Source organism: Nipponia nippon, unplaced genomic scaffold (genome assembly GCF_047370975.1).
Source record: "Nipponia nippon isolate SJK-2023a ecotype South Korea unplaced genomic scaffold, ASM4737097v1 scaffold_7, whole genome shotgun sequence".
Taxonomy (NCBI): domain Eukaryota; kingdom Metazoa; phylum Chordata; class Aves; order Pelecaniformes; family Threskiornithidae; genus Nipponia; species Nipponia nippon.
In genome coordinates, this window is record NW_028262391.1 from 17708442 (window position 1) to 17730372 (window position 21931).

At 41.4% G+C, this 21931-nt stretch overlaps 1 protein-coding gene across 1 annotated transcript in view; it reads left to right on the top strand.

Moving 5' to 3' along the window:
* Positions 1-3390, top strand: part of SLC9A9 (solute carrier family 9 member A9) — a 211681-nt gene extending 208291 nt beyond the window's left edge. The window contains exons 15-16 of the mRNA XM_087740326.1: positions 22-127; positions 635-3390. Of these exons, the coding sequence (XP_087596452.1) occupies positions 22-127; positions 635-856 (328 nt within the window). The 3' untranslated portion in view covers positions 857-3390. The remainder of the gene's footprint in view (positions 1-21; positions 128-634) is intronic.
* Positions 3391-21931: the final 18541 nt, after the last annotated feature.

A 21931-nucleotide genomic window follows, 5' to 3' on the forward strand; every position in this document is an offset into this window, starting at 1 on the left:
ATTCTTTAACAAACTTCACAGATACCTAAAACCTATCTTAACCCACACCGGTCCACCTCTCACAACGACATTACCTGAATGGTGTAATCCCGTTGCTAGGCTTCTGACCAGTCCCAGTGCATATGGCGTAAGTACCTGGCTTGGTTAACTGTATTTAAGGTGTAATCCAAAACCTGCCATACTCAATGAAACACTTTACCGAAGTCTCTTCTCCAAAGCTTATTACTTTTAAGGCTAATTATACAATTTCTTCAGGGTTATGGAGAAGAGGCTCTCAGAAGGTGCAGGGCTACATTTTCAAGAATAGCCACTAATACTGTGAGCTTCAAATATAAGTGACATGTTCTAAATAATTCAGCCAGATGCTGAAAGTATTGGCTACCCATCAGTGATATTTAAGCACTGAAATTATCTTAAAGATCTGAAGAGTAGGTTATGTTTCTCAACACTGCTCAAGAACAGAACATGGTAAGCAACTATTTACTTTAATCAACATGGTAAATTAACATCTGAAAAAAATAAGCAAATAATGAAATAAAATGAAAGTGGAATTGCATCTTGTTCTTCATTTAAGCTTTAACAAAAATCCTCAAGAGTCTCCCTTCCACTGATCTTTTCCTTTGTTTGAATACAGGATCAACTGAAGGATGATGACACAAATTATATCATAAATAATGACGAATTGACTGAAAACTATGAATCATCTGCTCACATACCAGCGCCAGCACAGGACAGAACAGGCTCCACCCAGGCTACATGCAAGGAAGATATTCATGAAGGAGACCTAGGATTAGGAGGGTACAAACTCCAGCTTGAACACATTGCAGGTCAACCCCAGATGAATTCATTGGCATGAACAGTCTAATGTTGATCGCAAGAAATAAGATTAAAACAAAGAAATAAAAGATACTATTCTGTGAACAAGAGGCTAGAAAGTGTACTAAGCACAAAAAAAGAGAACTTAGATTTTACCAACTAAATGCATGTTTCCTCCAGGAAAGAGTTTACCATCATCCTTATACCTACAACAATATGCAGGTTTTCTGACTGCAGCAGTTTTTATTAAAAAAGATGTAGGGTACTACCAGCCCACTGTAAATCCATTACAGTCACATGTTATCGCAGCACTTGACTGTACCATGCCCCTCACATGTACATAGGCCTCTGAATGTTGCTTGTAATCTTTAGTCAGCTGGAATGGACAGAAATAGCTTCCTAACATATTCATGCTCACGTGATGACAGCACTTTTTATACAGCGGACCCTGAACAGATCCACAGCTACTATTCCAGTAGCTATTACATTTATAAGGAAGAAGCAAAAGTTTTTGTCCAATGAGTATGCAACCTAAAAGTACTTAAAACATGCATTGTGACACCTCAGTCTTAATAGATCAAGCTCCTTCATGCTCACAGTATAGACTTTTCCTGACAACCAGCCCAACATTTGCTTTCTAAATGCACCTTTTAGCTTAGCCCATATGGGGGTGCACCAGGCTGCCACAAACTGAACATTGACAGTAGGAGACACTGAAGTCTATGAAATCAGCAACAGATCCCTTTTATTGCTGCACTGAATGGGCATCGCTGCTATTTAAACAGCAGGTATTCCACAAGGCACTTATCATTACAGCTTCGCAGCACACAAAGTTTACGTGCTGGGAAAAGTTTTGTTGTTTTGCAAGATCATTCTAAATGTATGTTTTGATTTAAGAAGTCGACTGTTTCATTTTTTATTGTTCAAGGAAAGTGAGTTGTTTTAATCAAATATTTCTGCAAAACAGCTATATCTTAAGACTGGCTGCTCCAAGGATAAATTTGTCTCTCTATTTATGCTGGGCACTCAATATCATACTAGCGATGAGGACAGTGGTGGTTAGATATAAAAAAACAACACAAAAGGAGAGTTTAGGTATGAAAATATTGTGTCTGCATAAACGCAGTAACTGGATAAACAACTGGTCAACCATACATATAGCTAGCTGCCATATACTATTATCAAGCATTAGCACAGATCAGCTTTTACACTAAGTAGTGCAAATACATGGATAGAGCCAGGCTTTTGTTGTTAGAGCACGTGCCTTTTCTCACAACAGAGGTTTCAACTAACTGTGCATGATTATGTTCCTGCTAAGAAAGTTAAACCATGAGGAGTTTTTAAATAAGGTCATTCTTGATATACAACAACAATGAGCAAGCAAGAAATTTGTAATCTATAAGAATAAAAATAAAGCCATCTCCATGAATGATCATAAAGCTGAATAGGTCTTGATTTCACCACAGATGGAAGCTGAAATACAAATTTAAATATAATCAAGTTTTAGTCATTCTTTTCCAGGCTAATTAATTTCTGGTTAAATGTGACTCTAGAACAGCTGTTTTAAGCATAAATTTGAACATTGGAGTTCTATATGCTGTTACGAAAGATCAGAAGCTTAAACTGGCATTTTATTTTTCCCCTAAACACTAATCAAGGAACTTCAAAGGATCTTAATCCCCATGTGGTTTAAAACAAATAATATTCAGGCATGATAACAAGTTCTGAGAAGAACTAATGAATTTCTAACTCCCTACTTTGCCTTGTTTAGCTGCATAAGGTGGGAAACTATGCACAGCATGTTGCAAGACGGGATAAAGAATGAATGAGGAGGTAAGGTTTTATGGCCTAGTACTGTGCACCCTACAGCATGCAGTGGGAGATAGCAAAGAAACAGGAGGCAGGATAAGCAGGTAGAGACACACTGCAGCAAGGTGAATATGTGGCAACACAGTGAGAAGATTTTATCATGGGTGGATACTAACACAGTCCTGATTTCAGTAGCCAGAGTTTCTGATTTCAATCTTCAAAAGTATTGAGTGCATGTCACCAGGCTTCCTAGGCTCCTTGGGAAGCACAGATCCCAGTCCTTAGACTGCTGCAGTATTATGAAAGCTGTTTTTCACAACTGCTACATGAACTGGAAATGACAAGCTCTTCACCAACAGTTCTGCTCTTAGATTCTACTCTGAAATACATCCTGCAGCATACTCTATGGGGTTTTTACTGATTTATTTATTGTGCCTATGTCCAAATTTCTCACACTTGTGCAATGTGATAAACGGAGAGCTCTGGGGTCTGAAATTCTCTGTTTATCAAAAAAAAAAGTCTGTAGTGAATCCTCTCCACACTGTTCTGCCTGGATGCCCTAAAGGGCTACTTTACTCAGTGAAGAAAGTCATTTCTTGCAACAGAAGAGTGCATACTTCACATTTTGACAGGTCAGATTTTTATGCTAAGACTGTCAAGAGGCTGAATCAGTGGACCCAGCAGGATGGGTATTTATCCTCTGGGACCATGCTCAGCTACCAAAGTATCATTGGCTTTTAGGAAAATTAGTAATTTGAGCTGCAAGCAAACCTGAAACTTCTACTAAATGGCAGTAAGTCTCAATTATCCATTACATTATTCAGCCTTGCCATTTCCTAATTTTAAAATATTCTTTTCATGACATGCAGATCAAGAGAATTAAAACAACATTAGAAGAGATGATATATTTGTATTCAAGGAGAAATTACTGGGAACTAGTAATTCTGCATGACTGTTTAAACAGAGTAATGGATGTTAAGAGAGGCCCTTAATGTTAATTTACAGTTCATACGCTGGAGACTTAAACTACTCAATATCACAGACTGTTTGACTGAACGTGCAAGTCACTCATGATAAATGTGAAGCTATTCTTCCTATCCGAGTTAATCTAATAAAACACCGCTTGGAAAATGAAATGTAAAATACATTGTCAAAATGTAGCGACTGCGTACTCAGTATGAAGGCCAAAATGTTAGGAAAGATGGAAATCTACAATATTGCTAAACCTTTCAGGTTTCAGAAGTAATAACTGAAATTTCATACTGAACTGCAGAGAGCATTTAGCTAAGGTTGGAAGCAGCAGAATGAATCCTGGCTATACAGCAGAGCCAGTCCAAAAAGACACTGTACTAAAAATATCAGGTCGCTATGATAACTTTCACAGAGAACTGCAACATCTGGTAACCTCACCAAAAGCAAAAGCCATTGGAAGCAAACATTTATGTTGCTGTGTTAAAAGCTCAAACTTTTCAACAGTAACCACATTAGGGCTATCTTCAGCAAACTGATTAACTCTGTGCATAACTTAATCTACTAAACTAATTACATCGAAGCCATGAGAGCAGTTTGCACCCTTTCCACCTAGCAACTTAATGTGCCTTGTTAGGCTGAGTATAGTCTGTACAATAGGTCTGTCTTTCCTTTTGAAAGCTGGTCTATATTTTGCTATCAGTCATCAAGTAATGCTGAGCCTGTAACATCCTGATTGCTGTGTACATTTGGGTACAACATAAATGCAGCAAAATACGTAAGTATTTCAGATGCACATGAGCATTACACATGTGCTTTCAAAATTCTTTGTTTTCAGAGATTGAGAATTCTTGGGATACAAATATTAATTATGGACTTCAGAGAACAAAGAAAATATCCTGAATACCTACTTTAGAGATTAGAAACTACTTCTAAACACAAAGTTGTTTTTCCCCTACTTCCTTCTAGCAAAATGGAAAATAGCCCTTTTCAACATCTTAAAGCAAACCAGTTCTGACCATTTTAAACAACTTAACACAAGCAAGCTCATCTCTGGCAATATAATCCCAACAGACATGAGTTCTGCTCAGTGAACTGTAAAAGACTTGTCAACATTTTTATTTTATAAAGTCTTTCAGAACTTGAAAATTCTCCAGTTGATCCAAATTTCCTAAGCAAATGTTAGTTTAACCCACAGCCTTGGTCCCAATACCAGACAGTTTTCAGATCATGAAATCCCCTCCTTCCTTTAGCTCAATAATTAGTTTTTATGGTAGAAATTACTGTTCAGGAAAGTTAGACAAAACACCTGAACATGTTTTTCCTTGAATACTGGTTTGGTTGTTGTTTTGGTTTTGTTGGTTTTTTTTTTTTTACATGTACATTTTTTACACCATAATCACATACTAGCATGCAAGTTCCTGAATAGCATGAAAGAAGACTTTGTTTGCCAATGCAGTACTTGTCTGTCTTTTTATTTGTCACTTTCAAGCGATTAAAGGAAGAGGACATCCTAGTACAATGACAGACATCAGCCAAACAAATATCCCCTTCAGCAGCTTAGTGGTGCAAGTCACACTTTCAGACTTAAAACAACCTGTTGGACATCCTGGTGTGTGTTAAGCAGCACAGACAAACTCTTCAAAAAGCAAAACACAATGTCTGTCAGCTTCATGGTGCCAATCAATGGCCTAGGTTTGTCTTTCCTACATGAAAAGCACAGGGACTTTCCTACAGTTAACCCAAGGTGTGTCAAGTCTCCAACTTTCGCTCTGTTCCTAACAGCCCCTTGGCACCATCAGCATGGGCCCACTGCAGCTGCACTGCTAGAAAAGCCACCAGCCAACACTGTCTCATACTTCCATGGAATTCCACAGGAAAAAACCCACAGTCTTCATGTTTCCAGTTACACCCTTCCAGCTTTCCCACTGTTAACAGCCACACTGGCTTCCTCCCTGGCTCTGGGCTCCCGGGTCCACCCTGGCTCCAGGCAGTCTTCCCTCTGCACACCAGAGGAGGCAGCAAGTGGTGCACAAGCTCTGCTGCACGATACTTGTAACAGGAATGATTCTGCTCACAAATAAACCTTTTTTCACCAGTATCAGAGCAGAGAACATTTTCCCCACCTAATTCAGTGTCACTGGTCAACATTAATCCCATACAAAAACCAGGTACGAAAGAACAAATATCGTTTCAGTCCTCAGAGGATCCCAAATCTGAGCAAGTCAAATTAACATCATCCTTCTGAGGACCCGGCAGGGCTTGAAATTCTGGCGCCAGAAGCAGCAGAGAATACCCAGGAGTGTTTTCCAGCTACTGTTCTACATCATTCTTTACCACATAGCTGTCTGCTTCTATGTGTGCTACAGCAAAGGCAGATAGACATAAATAAAATACTGGTACTTTATTCAGTAAGGATTTGAAACTAGAGAGCACACTACACCTAACAATCTAAACACTGAAAGAAATAACCTTATGCCATGATATTAGACATTACACAGGCCTAGACAAGTTATACACAAGTGAGTTGAAATAGGATAATATCCCATAAGCATTATGAGATTTCTTATTCCAGCGGTACAGTACCTTCTAAATATAACCCAGTACTTTAGAATACATGCCTGACTGGAAATGAAAATATAAGAGAAAAAAGGAAATGAATAAATGAATGATGAAGGAAGGAAAGGGGGAGCAAGGGGGGAAGAATCAGTGCCAAAGAAGATATTCAAATTGAAAAAGATCAGAAAGATATTCATAGTAACTGCAAACTAAATTCCAAATTAAGTATTTGCCAGTAGTGTGAGAAACTAAAGATTAGCTTGAAGAACACTCCTAAAAACTTTGCTGGAGCCGTATCCCTGACACTATGACTGCAATGTAAAAACTTAGGCATTCCACAGGCCTAAAGGGAGCCACCACTGCCAGCTGAAGGTTGACCAAATTTAAAGAAAATGAAGAAAAAGGACCCAAGGTGAAAGGCTAATCCTTCAACAGTACTGTTAGCAAAGCAATAAAAGCAACACAAGCCTGATATTTGCAGAAGTGTGGAAAAACAACTGAAGATATAAGTTCTTCAGTCTTCCTTATTTCATCTCTCCCCCCTTCACCAGCTATTCATTTTTTTCACCAATTTGTCACTTTTACCTTCTCTGGTTTACCTTTATTTTAAGATGAAAACTTTACTTTCCCCACCCCTTGGGCTAGCAAAAATTTTTGACAGCCTTTTCCCCCTTCACATGATATCCACACCCAACCCAATTTTAATAGCTCTTTGAAAAGAAACCAATTATGATGCAAGAGTGCATGAACTATATAACTTCTACCCCAAGTAGAGATTAAGCCCAAAGACAGGTGGGTCAAATGCATTGCAATATCCTTTAGGCACTTCACTATGGCTAGTAAAGTTAAGAGCAAGTGCTCATATATTTTAACTACAGGAACCAACGGGAGCAAAAACCCTTAAGAAAGGCTACAGAAACCATTCTCAGTGAGGCAGACATGACATGGTTTCAGAGCCAGTCAGCAACATCATACAAGCAATCTGGCTGCATGTTTTCTTATAGTAAGGATGAGGCAGCTTAGCCTTCAAAAGCTAGGGCACACTAGCTTACACCCACTGCTGGGGGGGCTCCAGCACACAGACAATGGCTTCAGAGCACCAGTACACACCACCCTAAAACCAAACCCACCATCCTTTTCCCCCTTTGTACATATGCCCCACAGCCTGGGGCAGCTCCTGGAGGGAAAGCTCCCTCACCCATGGGAAATCTCACATTTATCTGCAACACACCAGACAGAGGCTTCCAGCTGGCAGAGTACGGAAAGTGGTGTTGCTCTTCTACCATTTCATGGTCCAGGCACGTTTGCCTCCTGGTACTCTGACAGGCCTGCTGCCACTGTTGATTTGAGAAGTGACTGGAGCACCTTTTCTGATGGAAGCTAATGTGAAGTGGGTGCTTGAGACAAGTACTCTAGTTTCTGCTGAATGAACCATCACGTCTGTGCAAAAAAAAAAAAAAAAAATTAAGAAAATCACTGTTCTGTTTCTTAACTGTTTTGTTTACTGCAGGGATCTGTCCACAAACACTGAGACACTGATATTTACAGGCATGAACGCCAGTAATGGAGAATCTGCCACAGACCCTCAAACTCCCTTAATTTGGCTCAGAACAAACATCCTTCTCCTCTGCACAAGCCTCCCATATGCCAGCATCTGGTAGGGTTTCACACTGACTTGGTTCATTGGAGAATGCAATGATCTATCCCTAAACTGAAATTTTAAAAGCACTGGAAGAAGATTTCAGTATACAGGGAAACTGCCTCCATGTTCCTGCCTGACTCTTAGTGTAGTTCAGGTGCTCTGGGAAGGTAACTGTAAACCATCTTTGCCAACAATTAACTTTCACTTCAAAAAAAAAAAAAACCACACCACACGACACAAGGAGCACTATTTGTATATGTCTGTAACCAAAGGCAGGTATTCCAGCTAAACTTCCCAAGGAACAGCACTCTCAGCTGCTCATTCACTCCACCCACAGCGGGATGGGGGAGAGAATCACAAAGGTAAAAGTGAGAAAAGTAATGAGTTGAGATAAAGACAGTTGAATAGGTAAAGCAAAAGCCACACATGCAAGCAAAGCAAAACAAAGGATTCATTCACTACTTCCCATCAGCAGGCAGGTGTTCAGCCATCTCCAGGAAAGCAAGCCTCCATCACATATAATAGTTAGTTGGGAAGATAAACGCCATCACTCAACCTCCCCCCCTTCCTTCCTCTTCCCCCAGCTTTATATGCTGAGCATGACACCATATGGTACGGAACAGCCCTTTGGTCAGTTGGGGTCAGCTGTCCCAGCTGTGTCCCCTGCCAGCTTCTTGTGCACCCCTAGCCTACTTGCTGGTGGGGTGGGGTGAGAGGCAGAAAAGGCCTTGACTCTGTGTAAGCACTGCTCAGCAGTAATGAAAATATCCCTGTATTATCAACACTTTCCCGCACAAATCCAAAACATAGCCCCATAGTAGCTACTATGAAGAAAATTAACTATCCCAGCCAAAACCAGCACACTCTCATGGCCATTTTACAGTAGTTTTCACCTTCTGTACATACAGCTATAAAGTCATTTGGAATATTTCTTTATACTCATGCAACATCCACAGTGAACAAATGGTGACACACTTAGTACGTACCATTAATATACACTCTAAAATGCAGTTTGAATGCATTTGCATGAACAAAGTAATAATAATATACTTCTAAGTTGGTTTTATGTCCCACCTTAATAGAAATCTGAGGAAAACTGGTTCATTCCACAGATACTTGGCACCACTTTATGAAACCATTTAAACCCTGGTTAACAACTTCTATTAATGAATCAGTTTGTTTTTCTTTGGTACCCTTAAAAATAGCCACAACTCATCACTGATTTAATGTGGCTCTTCAAAAGATCTAGAAATGGTTGTATCATGACTATTATTTAAATGACCCCAAAAACTTTCATTAGATGCTTTTCTGGAGAAAAAAATTCAATGCAGCATGCAATAGGAGTAAGGAAGACCACTACAGAAATCAATTTGGTCCTTAAGGCTTTCCAGATTATTTCTAGACCTGACCGTGACTTCTGGTTACTTAAAGTTATTTCAGTATCCCTCAATCTCCTGCAATAACCACCATGCTAAGTGGATGATTTGAGCCAGCAAACAGTCCGGGTAATCGCACTGCTCCAGCCTTCATGACTGGGGCAGGGGAGATCCAGATGATGCCAGCAGTGCACAGCCTCCCCTTTGCCACTCTCTCCTTCATTTCCTACAGGAACCTGGTCGAGAGTAGATTGGAGCAGCATACAATAACCCCCAGTTCTTTTTCACTACTAAATCCATTTTTTAAAAGTCCAAGGTTGTCAAAAATTTGCTTCATGTTAAACTGACCTGAGATTTTTAAAAGTGAGTCTAAACTTAAGCTCCTAAAATTCATGGGCTCCTAAATAATCTAATTTTTGGAAGCAATGAATACCCAGCAGCTCACACTGAAACCTATTGCGGCCTTAGAGTTGCACTGAAATTAGCCCATAGGAAGTGCCAAAACACTCATTGCTCCAGCAGGGCTTGTAAGACAAAAGTGCAGCATAAAATACACCTTACTCTGATCAGCCCAATAAGCTCCCTACTCCAAGAATGAAACCGATCTCCATTGCAGCATGACTCAGCTACTGTGTAAGGAGTAATTTGGAGACCTCAACAGTACTGACCCCCCGTCAGGCCATTGCTGCTGGTTTATGGGTTTTGGTTTTTTTTTTTTTTTGCTTTTTCTTTTTTCAAGTTGAGGCTACCCAGTGAGGACCAGGCTAAGACCTGGGCAAGCGTGAGGAGTGCTGAGCTCATCTTTTGTTCAGCCTCTCAGCCAAGGCAATGTGGAGCAGTCTGCATGACTTCTCAGGAGAGCCAGGATTTGTGTGAAAACCCAGTGTGTGTTGCAGCATATTTTTCCATAGTTGCTCCAGCATATACCTTCTGTACGACTTTGTCTCTTGCTCCTAACAGCCCTAGTTAATGGGGGTTTTCTCAGAAACTCCCTGTACAGAGAGGTATCACTTCAGGATGCAGCAGTGCAAGGCTAGAGATGTGACTGTTAGAGCTAAGCAATGCCTGAAGCTCTTGGATTCTTTGTGGTTTTAACATCCAGGATTGACTCATGTTGAGAGCCTTGGTTGGGACTCAGTTTATTTAGACTAAGCTTTCACCATCTGTTCTTCCAAATTCTGAAAACATGAAGAGAATATGCTCCACAAGCAGCTACAAACACAGATGAGCTCTGCAATTTATATTCGGATATGCTGCATACGGGGAAAACAGTTAATAAGATCTATGAGGTTTCTCCTTCAGGCATGAGGATTGACGCTCTAATGCTTTAATTTTGCAGCACAGTGAAACAATTCTCTGGTTTACATGAATTTGCTGTCACGCAGCTCCGCAGTATTAAGTGGAGGCCCAACCTCTTTGAAACTAAGGCGGCTTATAAGATTTTCTAATTAAAGATAAACTGGCCAACTACACTAATACATCACCTACCTTCACACAGTCCTTACAAAGAGGTTTTGTATTATCTAGAAATTAATATCTCTGAATAATTAGCAAGTTAAGCTACAGCTACAGTATCATTTAAAGCATTTCAAGCTATAGCTACATAAAGAAAATGTGTGAATATCTCCCTCCCTGAAAGTACAGCTCACAGCCCTTATTCCTAACTTTTTGGCCCATTTCCACCTACTTGACAAATCATTCCTCAACAAACTCTGCCCCAGTTTCCCAGATATTATAGGTATCTGTTGCCTGTCACGGTGCTGAGGATAAGGCACTGGAGCTTGCCCCGAGCAGGCTTCTGTGAAGGCCTCTCCAAAGGATGACCTGCAGGGATTCATATTTCCACATTTTCCTCCAAGGTAAACTGGTTTGACAAGAAGGCACCACCACTGAAGACTGGAGAAACAAATGGCTTATTCCTAGCACCTATCCCCAGTGCCTGCCACAGTGTTATGCTGATGTTTCCCTGCAGATGGCAAACTGTCCTCCTGCACTGGCCCGCTCTCCTTCCTGGTGTCTTCAGAAGGGGCAGATCTGCCTCAAACCCTTCAAAAAATGCTGTATGCGTATGAAGGTGAAGGTCAGCAAGCATCACTCCTTTGAAGGTAGCCATAAACCCTCTTGCCCTTGGAATCAGTCATGTCCTTTTTTTCCCCTCCATATATAAAATAGCCTTTCTTGTCTCAACAATGCAGACAACCGGCAAAGCCAGTGGAAGAGTTTACAGGACAAAGTCAGAGTTCTCTGGCCTGACATTCATTGATGGTCCATTTTCTGCACCTTATTATTTCATTTCCCCTTGGACAGTCTTTACCTTTGCTGTTTCACTGCAGTGCCATCCATAAGCTACGGAATTCAGAGAACTCAGGCATAGTTAAATTAGCTCTCATTGTTGCAGGACACTTTCTGCAGAACTGATGAAAAATACTGCTCAGATGTTTTGCAATTAAAAAAGCACCGTTACATCAAAATCAAACATTGCACAATACTGCACTGATTTCACTAAAAGCTTCATGGAACAGAAGTTAATAATAATAATTTTGATTGTTGCTTTGTTTTGGTTAAAATTTTGCACATTTATATCCTTACTGCATTAAATATTAGTATAGAAGGATATTATTTGACATTGTATGCTATACCCAAATTCAAAAGTAAATTTAAGAAGATGAAAATTATGAAACAATACTGGTTCAGGTCCTCATAAGAAATTTGAGGGTTTCATTCTAGTTCAGAAGGGGGAAAAGATTTCAAATATAAGGATTTTCTGTCCCCCCGCAGGATTAGCTATTATAACACCACCAATGTGTCTCCCTGCACCTTGGCTAACAGAGTCTTTTTCAGCTGCTTCCAGGCCTAGAGCCTAACCCCTACGGCCAACAGCCCCACCGGGGACATAGGACATGCACAGGGCTTCTCAGATAAGAAAGGAGAAGTATCTCTCTGCTCCAGCAGTGACAGGGTAGTAAAGAATGTCATTTATCACATGAACTCCAGCACCCTCAAACCAGCTCACTTCCTCTCTTTGCTGGCTCCCTGTCGGCTTCACCCAAATAAGCTCCATCCCACAACAATAATCTTTTTCCATGACAAGACCTCAAAACCCCCAGAGGTTTAAATGGAAACATGACGACAAAGCCAGGAAACTCACACTAGTTAAAGGAAGGACAACTGTCTATTAATATGTTCACGGGCAAAAGCATCTGTTAAACTGAGTTAAGCCTGAAATTAAGATTATGTTAAAAAAAGAATTTATGAATACAAAAAAGAAATTTCTTGTGTAAGTTATTCAGTATGAATTAAACAAGTAGCTGCACATAGCCGGGAGATTTCTGTTAAAAAATAAAATCATAAGTCATTCATATGAGCTGTCCATTTGGCAAACATTCATTTTATCCCCTTACAGAGAAAATGGAGACATTTTAAAGTATCACATCTCTATGTCAAAAGGAAACCTATACAATAGGAATCATACATTTGGGAGAACTTGGCAAGTTCCCCAGGTTTGCAAAGTTGGGTTTTGGGGCGTTTTTTGGTTTGATGTTTTGTTTAAGAAGCATTCCAGGAAAAAAGAATGCATATAAGAAAGTTTATACAGAAAAGAAAAAAACTTTTTTGAAGAGACAAAGTATATGAATCCTTCCCCCAGTAAAATCTCTTCTCCTAGTATAAAATCTGGGCTTCTACTTTTAGAAGAAAATGGTTTAATTTTCTTCAAAATTTTTCCCTTGGACTTTTCTCAATTTGATAACATGATTCCAAACTAAAAATTTAGTTTCAAACCAAACAGTGGAATAATTGCCTTTTTCCATAAAATCTAATTCTGCTATTACTCAAGAAAAACCTGAGAGGATAAAAGTAACCAAGAAGCATCAATTTTCCATTTTTCTGCAAATTTTTTCCCCATTTTAAATGAATTAGAGCAATTAGGAAACTTTTAAATTTGGAATGGCATTCAGTTTCAGGGAGGCAAGAAGAGCCAACACAGACATTTCTAACACTCAGAGGAGAGGAGGCCCTGGTCACGCAGGGGCTCCCACCAGCACTGGGTCCTGGGTGCCGGAGGAGGGGAAGGAGCAGCAGCACTTGCAGACTGCAGCTCTGCCTGCCCAGCATGTCAGCAGTGGGAAACCCACCCACCTGCCACCAGAGCTGGGCCACCCAGGGCACAGGCAGCTATCTCCAACAGCCCTCCCACCTTTATTTCCAATGTTGGCAAGACAGATGTTGCTGACAATGCTCACAATAGCCCTGCAATTCATAAGTTTTAATCATCCTGTTTCCCAGATGCAAGAAAAGTTGGTATGGTTCCCTTAGGAGAGGGGAAGGTTATGGATACCCAGCATGATCTTAATTTCAGATCTACCTGCTGAAATCTTGATCTGTGCATGAGTTCAGCTGCAGGTTTATCATTAAGTGTGGAAAAAGCTTAACCCTCACTGAGAAGTTAGTCCCAGCAGATAGTGTTCTTGTGCTAAGAAGCTTGCCACACGCAGTGGCAATTGCCCTATAAATGCTTCTCTTTTTGTGGGGCTGCTTTTCCCTGTCTTGCATCAGTGACTTGAATTCAAATACCTAAAGTAGGTTTTACAGCAATCTGAAGAGCTGAATGGAGCATACGTCTGCACAGCGCAGCCAGTTTCTCTAATGCACTGCCAGGACTACTGGTTTTTCTGAGAGAATAAATCCTTCTGACTACAAACCTGATTTGCAATTTTTTTTTTTTTTTTTTTTTTTTTTTTTTAAGGAGAGGGACCAGTTTGACTTCAGGAATTTAAAAACTCAGAAGGCAAATATCAAATAATTTTGCTGATCTTTGAACTTAAAGAGGATACCATCAAAAATATCCTGTCTGCCTTTCACCTTAAAGCACCACCTCCCTTTGCATCTGGGGAGCAGATAAATAAACAGAGCCTCCTCTTCACCTTATTGTGGGGAATGTAGCTTAGAAAGTTTACCAGGACAGGCATCCCAGCCACAGGCCACCATGCATGCATCTGGCTTCCTTGCCAGTGCTGCCAAGCAACCCAGACATGGGGAAGGCTGCACCTGCCCTTAGCTGAACCCAGACGTGCTGCAGTACAGGGAGGTGAAGCTGGAAGAGAGCCTGTGGAGTCATCTTTTCTGCTGAAATGGAAAATGGACCTAGTCAGTACCCCAAGGAGTAGGAAGACAAGGGACTTGAAGGCACTGTTGCTACACAGCTAAGAAATTAGTAGGAACAGTTAACAGAGAACATTTCTGAGGCAGGGTTTGTTCACCGATGTTTTCTTGCCCACTGAACCATTATTACAGAGAACATGCAGTTTAGTCCATTCCTGCTCTATTTCCTGGCCTTCATCAAGGTGCCAGGGGGAGGGGGAGGCTTGTGGAATGAGGAGGAGGCTTGTGGAATGAGGAGCAGGTCACTAATGGTCTTGAATTGCCTCCTGAATGGGATAATATCCACTGTTGGGGGGGTGTACAGGGGTGTTTTTTGGTTTTGTGTGGGTTTTAATTCCCTCCTATCACCCCACCCTACTCGAAAAATTAATGAGGGAAATTCACAATTTGAATTCATCTAGTCTTATTTCAACAAAGTATCAAATTCTGTTTGCTGGAAGCAATTACATGCAAATCAGCAACTAGTAGATAACTGAGGGGTCCCATTTACTCCAACAAAAACATGTTGCTTTGCCCCCGTTTATGACAAGCTGCAGATGGGGTGGGGAGTCTGTGTTCAGACAGGGAGGGATTATGGTGAGTTTACGTTAGGACTAGCAGAGAGCTGAGACTGAACACTGCAAATAAAAGCTGACCCATCTGGTGGGAGCAGACTGCGTCAGGGCTGCTTCTTACTGCTCTTGCAAAAACCCTGCACACAAGATTACAGTCACACTTCAGGCAGAACAGGCCCTGCACTACCAGTCCTGGGATGGGCCAGTCCCTACCCTAGGAACCAAGACCTAAATAAGTCTCTACCCCAAGTTTGAAAAGGTTGGGAATCACCATTTGAGCCTCCTAATGCAACTCTGGTTTTGACTGTTTCCCTTATCTCTTGTAGCCTTGTTTCTGCCACAAGGCAATACACCTAATCACCAGTCTACAACTCCAGATCTCCTCTAGGTACTTCAGCTTTCCAGTGCCAAAGGGGAATATAATAACATTAAAAATCAAGATAAATTATTTCACAATTAGTCAATAGCTTTTCAGGCTGCTTCTTAAATCTGAAGCCATAGATGCTTACGTGTGCCTGTAGCTTGGAAAGCACTGCATCGCTCACGCTGGGGAGCACTGCAATGACCCAAGTCTCCGCCGCACATGCCAGCACCGAGTCCAAGGCACATAAATAAAACGACAACCTCGGTCTCACTGAACACACATGTGTCAGACCTTCAGGCCATCACCAGCTATCTGCAAGATACTGCCAGGACCAGTGGCTACACAGCTCAGCATTTCAGCTTTTCCACTTTTAAAAGAGCCAGTTGCTGGCATGCTCTGCCTCTTCCTCAGAATGTGCTAATGGCACATAGGCTCCATTGAAAAGACAGTGTTTCACAATATAAAGCCTAAATTTTTCTTCCCTGAATTTCAATCTGTTGCTCATCATTATGAAAATGAAGCCTCTTTCTTGGCATTTACACCCTTCAGAAACTTAAAGACTTTAATGTTCTCACAGAAAATGAATTTGCTTTTTTAAATGGCCTAAGCCAAGTTCACTTCAGCTGGAAAAGAGACTGGAGCATAAACCAAAGAATGCTTTTGTCTTTACTTCCACTTTCAAAAGTGAAAATTTAAGCAGGGAGTTGGTACTTTCAGACCTTACATGTTCACAGGCTTGGATAAAGCAATGGACATAAATCTCATTTAGAACAACCTACATTTTTGTTGTTGAAGCTGACCCTCTGCCTGAATACATTTCTTACATTTTCTCAGAAGAGGGACACGCATCTTTTCTGTCACAAGTAACCAAGAACTCATGATTACTGCTGATCTAAGTGACAGACAGCACAGCGTCCCCTGCCTCACGCTGCTACAGGATTGAGTCAGGGAGAACAGTACCACTTACTGAATCAACAGAATCGCTTCACACAGTCATTCTGTGGAAGGTTGGTTGTCAGGGAAGTCTAGTACTGCTTAGCTTTAGCTGAAGCCAAAGAACCCAGAGTTGAAAGCGCTATGAACTGTAAATAAAACAGAGAATAGCAGTACTATACAAGCTTTGCACTGTCTTTCCAACTGCTTCCCTTTCCTGCCCCAGCAAAGAGATGCACGTAACCTGACATTTTCATTTGTTCAGCAAGGCTGCTGCTGGCTGTTTCCACCCCCTCAGACATAGGGCTGATTATTTCCTCTCATGTTAATGACTGCTCCTATAGGCAGGTAGGCTGCCATCTCTCTCTCTCATCACTGCCTTTCCCTTTCACTAAAAGAAAGATCCCTCCCTGCGGCACTGTGGGGAACACAGAGCCCTTTGCACCATCTGCAGTACCTGCCTGGCGAAAAAGGCCAGGGCTTTTACTGCTCTGAATATCCCCTCCTGAGACCCACTATATTGTCAATTCATTTCACCAGCCTCAATAAGGTCCCCTTTGTGAAGTTCTGAAAGACAAATCCATCCTTGGTGTAACACTACTGCCCTCGGTGGAGCTGTAGCAGAGTTGAATTCGGACCAAACTCTTCACTTTGATTTGCTTTAAAAGCTGCTTTGCCCAGTGTATAATTATTAGAGGCAGATTCCTTCTCCCCCCATATCAAACCACTTCTCTGTACCTGCTATTTCATCTTAACACAGCCATCTGAGTTATAGACATGCCTATGTGAAGCAGATCAATAGATGCTCTCCCACCCCTGCCAGTATTAATTCAACATCAGACACATCTTTGCCACTTGCCTTTTTAATGTTTTTGTGTAGGAGGTAAGGGGGTTGGCAAGTATTTTCGTTAGTTTGGTGTCTTTGTTTATGACAGATAGATAGAAAGCTTGCCAACAACACACCAAATGCTCTCAAATTAAAGTCAGTTCAGTGGCTGTGATTAGATGAATTGTGACTGACTTCTAAACCCTTCACTTCTCAGCCATAAATCCCTCCTGCTCCCCAGTCACCTGAAGTAATGACTAATGCCAGGTTCCCCTAGTTACACTGAAAAAGGGGAAAGTGCTTGGGGATTAGACAAGAAAGTCTGCTTCCTCCAGCTTATTTTCAGGCTTTCATCCCCATCAAAAAATTAAATATGATGAGAGAAGCCATATTAACTATATTACTCCTCTCCTTTTCATCCCTCGCTGTGAAAGTGCTGTACACAGCTCGTTTTCCTTTCAGTTGATATTTACTGCCATTTCCTGACTGTTTCCCTGACATGTTCTTCTCCATTCATTTCCTGATTCATTTGTCATAATCATTCACACATGCAGACTTCCACTGCAATAGCAAGCATCCCCATTAAAAAAAAAAACACAACCAAACATAGGGGTCCATTCTCTTCTTCATTTCGCAATAACTGTGCCAGCCTGTCTGTGGATTTTTACTCCTGATTTACATCAGCAAAAGATAAACAAAAAGTTTCATCCTCTCCAGTGCTGGGCACCCCCTGCTCTCACCAAGGCATGGAAGTCAATAGCCCTCAAACACCAATTCTTATTAGTGGTACAATTAGGTAGGCAAGAAAAGCAACAGATTAAGCCTTCCCCACACCTTGAAGAGTAGTTAGCAAGATGAAGTAATACTTATATTGACCATAGGTTACTGCAATACTAATAAGCTTGCCTTTTCTCATAAATATGAAGCCCAGTTTCCTTAGGAACTGAAGAAACAACCATCCATCTTCATTTTTTACTAGTTGTAGGGGAATCACCACCTCCTCCCACATTTCCTCTGAAAATGGCTCCATGGCACAGGTAGCCTTCATTATACGCAATTACTTTTCCTGAAGCTAGGAGGCTTTAAAGAGCAAGGCTACAAAAGTTCAGAAACTTCTTATGGAAGTTGCACAGCATGTGTTTTATAGCACAATTTTCTCAGGGAATTCCCATTCCTATCATCCACCCTTCTGTTTCACTACCAGCACCTACAGAGGTAAAGCAGTTGCAGTCTTCCAGCAGGCCAGGGATAACAGCAAATGGCTTGCCTATAAAATATGTCAACAGTTCTCAGCCTCAGCCAGAGGAATTCTCAAAAACTAAGAACTCATTAAGGACAGGATATAATTAACTCTTTGCACACTGTAAACAGGGCTTGTTAACAGAAAACGTTCCCTAAGAGCGAGCAAGGAGCAACCTCTTATCCAGTGAGGCTGCACAGAAAGGTTTGGGCTACTGTTTGCAACAGAGCGCCTTAAGTGTCTGAGCATCACTAGTCACAGAAGGCTTCATTAGTTTTCCCTTTATTTTCATTATGAAAATAAGGTTAAGGACAGTTTGTTCCTTACAGCATTTCCTTAAAGTAAAATGATCTTAGATACTAGACTGCAGGGGTTGGGCTGTCTTTTTGCAGCTGCTGTATAACAGATTATTCTAATCACAAACTCCTCTTCATAAAGAAAAAGGAAAGAAATCTGTGCAGTCTATACTTTATTCTTGTCCCCAGTACCAAGAATAGTATTTCCTATAGGAATCTTTAACCAGTATGATATATTGCGGACAATACCCGTCATAAACACTGGCTAATATCTGTCACAAAGTGTTTCATCCTAGAGAGCACTATAGCTCTGAAAACCCAGGCACACACAGAAGCAATTTTTCAGTGTGCCTGCCATTTGCAAGATAGCTGCTATCCAGTTGTTCAGGCACACGGTCCTGATTGGAGTCAGGCCATTTTCTTCCTCCAGCTCTCAGCAGTGCACGAAGGGCAGCATTTCGAGGCAGAAGGACAGCATCCCTGCAAGCGCACCCCGCTTGCCAGCCGCGGTTGCTAGGGAACTTTGTCACGGCAAAAGTGTCAAACAGAGCTGTTGTCATGGGGCTGCTGCTACCACGTTTCCAACCCAAAAGCCAAACCACTGCCCATATTGCGTGAAAATCCCTACTAGCTTTGACATCCTTCAGATTACATCAGGACCTCTCTGTCCTCCACAGAGAAAGAGCTGCTGCATTATGAGACAGATTATGTCGACTGCAAATTAGTATCTAACATCACAATAGAGCATCTTTGCATATGAGAACACTGCATTGTTTGTTGGGTGTTGGTTTGTGGTGTGTTGTGGTTTTTAAAAAAAAATTAAGACTGTATCTTCAGACAACAGTCAAATCACACTTTTTACAACTGAAAAAAACCCGACATCATATATTAGACGAGAGCCTTATAAAGGATTAAAAATAACTAAAGAATAACATGCACTGTGCCCTAAACACTGTATTACACTTTTATCAAAAAGCACACAACATGGATTTACTGCTATCTTAGTGAAGGGGGAGGGAGGGTAACAGCAGAACCACCCCATTCTGTCTTTGGCACCTGATGGAGAAAGAACTATTGGATCCAGCTGAGCCTCTGATCAAGCAGAAATCTGTAGACTGACAATCTGGTTATTAATTTTCCTTGCAAATGCAGCAGGTAATCATCTGAGGGAGGGGTGGGGAGAGCAAGGGGGAAGAAGGAAAACAAACACTGCAACCATTTACTTCTTCACCCATGGTTTCCATCCCTTTAACGGCAAATTGTACCAAATGCCGAATCAATTGTTCCATGACCTTGCACTAAGTGAAAGGGCAAAACAAGAATCTCTTAAAATGATAAAGGTAAGCTATCACAGCTTGTGAAAATAGTAATCAATAAACCACTTCCCATTTAACAACCCTCTTTCTAACCAGATCAGGATTGAAAGCACTCTGCCTACACTATTCATTTAGACAAAAAAAAAAAAAAAAAAACCACAAACAACAACACACCACATTTGGGCCAGCTAAACATATGCAGGACACTGAATAATCCTTAACACCATGATTCCAAATCACAAAATTAACACTACACACCTTATCTAGCCACAGAAGTTACAGACTAAGAACTTATAATCACCTCTATTCTCACAGCAAGAGCAGCATAATACATTCTAATTCTGTGCCCCTTTCTCCTAAGTATCCCAAGTCTTATTTATTTTTAATCTTTATCTGCACTGAAAGGTCAGGAAAGAGGAAAGCCTATTCTCAGTTCTGCCAGATATTGGGAAATCTGTTCCCACTATTTTCTGTCTATGACTAAGAACTACTATTCTGTGAGCTTAATTTATTTGATTCTTGCCATTTCACGGTTATTCTTCACTTCCCACCTATATCCTCCTTTTTAAGCCGTAACATATTGCTGGGACTCTTATAAACAGCTTCCCTACAGTTATACATAAATATACTTAAATTGCAAATTAATTATTTTTAAAGCTGTCTGGGCTCTTCTGCTGTTTACAACACTTGGTATAATAAGACTCAGACCCTGACTGAGGTCTCTGGGCCTTCCCACACACAAATAACGGGTACACACACCCAACATTAAATTGAAGAGTGTTAGTGTCCCCATTCTACAAAGGGGAGAAACCTATGGCACAGAGGAATGTATTTTTTTTTTTTATGATTGTCGGGGTCATTTGTAGTAGAAGCAGCTCCCACAAGCGTACGTTTTGGTCACAAGACACTTTCAGCCTCCAAATCACTTCTGCCCACTATGCTGGAATATTCCAATTCCTCCCCTTTCACTTCAGAGTACATCATATTGGACATTAGCAGCCTTTCTGACTTTCCCCTTGCTTTCATTTTCATGGTCTTTTCCTTGTGGATGTATTTACCATTACACACATCTAAAGTGCCCTATGACAACCTCAAGTGCACCATTACTCCGCTGCACTGTCCCCACATACCCACAGAGCATCCTCCTCTGCCTGATGCCCACCTAGTTTCCCTCAGGGTGCCCTCTCTCAGGCGGGTACCCAATGCTGCCACAGTCCTGCCCTTCCCACAGGGTCTCTGGTCAAGCCTAGGAACCTCTTCTCCCCAGGCTGCTCCATTTTGCTTCCTTACTTGCCAACCTCTAACTGCTCCAGTGCTTCAGGCAGGTCTCTCACAGTGCCCTCATCATGGCGGCATTACGTGCTGAAGTTGTTCAGGCAGGCTGTTATTTGAATCAGCTCAGGATTTCTAAAATAACATTTTCTGTTACAGCTGTAGGCTTGGCCTTATGCACCACTGTGTCCCAATGCTTTGCTCCTCCTCCCCAAGCAGCTGCCATTCTCTCTGGAGCCCCAGCAAGCTGCTTTCCTTAGACAGACCATCAACTCCCCTGCTGCACTCAGTAAGTGCCTCTCATCATCAGGAATGGGAAGCAGGACTTAATTCCCAACCAGTTTCCCTCGGTTGCTGGTCTCCTGGAGCAAACAGCAGCAGTTTGCACTCCCTGGGCACTGGCCAGCTAGGCAAAAAGCCCAAAGAGAGACAAGCAGAGCAGCACAAACGATTCCCTGTCTGGTGCATCATCCTGATTTTAATTCAGTATTCTGCTTATTATCCAGAATATTGAACTCATGTCCCACTTGTCTGCGGCCAAGAGAAATTTAGACTGTGAGGGTGGGTCATTTCTTCAGGAGTAAGCCAAGCCAGGAGTGCCAGGCTACTTTGTTGACACGTACGTATATACTTAGAGAAGATCAGGCTTGGCAATAGTAATTTGCAGCTTATAACTTACAGATGCAGAACTGCTCTGAATAACAGCTCTGTTTTGCAGCATCAGTCAGACTGCTTCTGCAGCTCTGTTGCTTCTGAACACTACATGCAACTTCACGAAACCCTGCAGACTTAATCCACA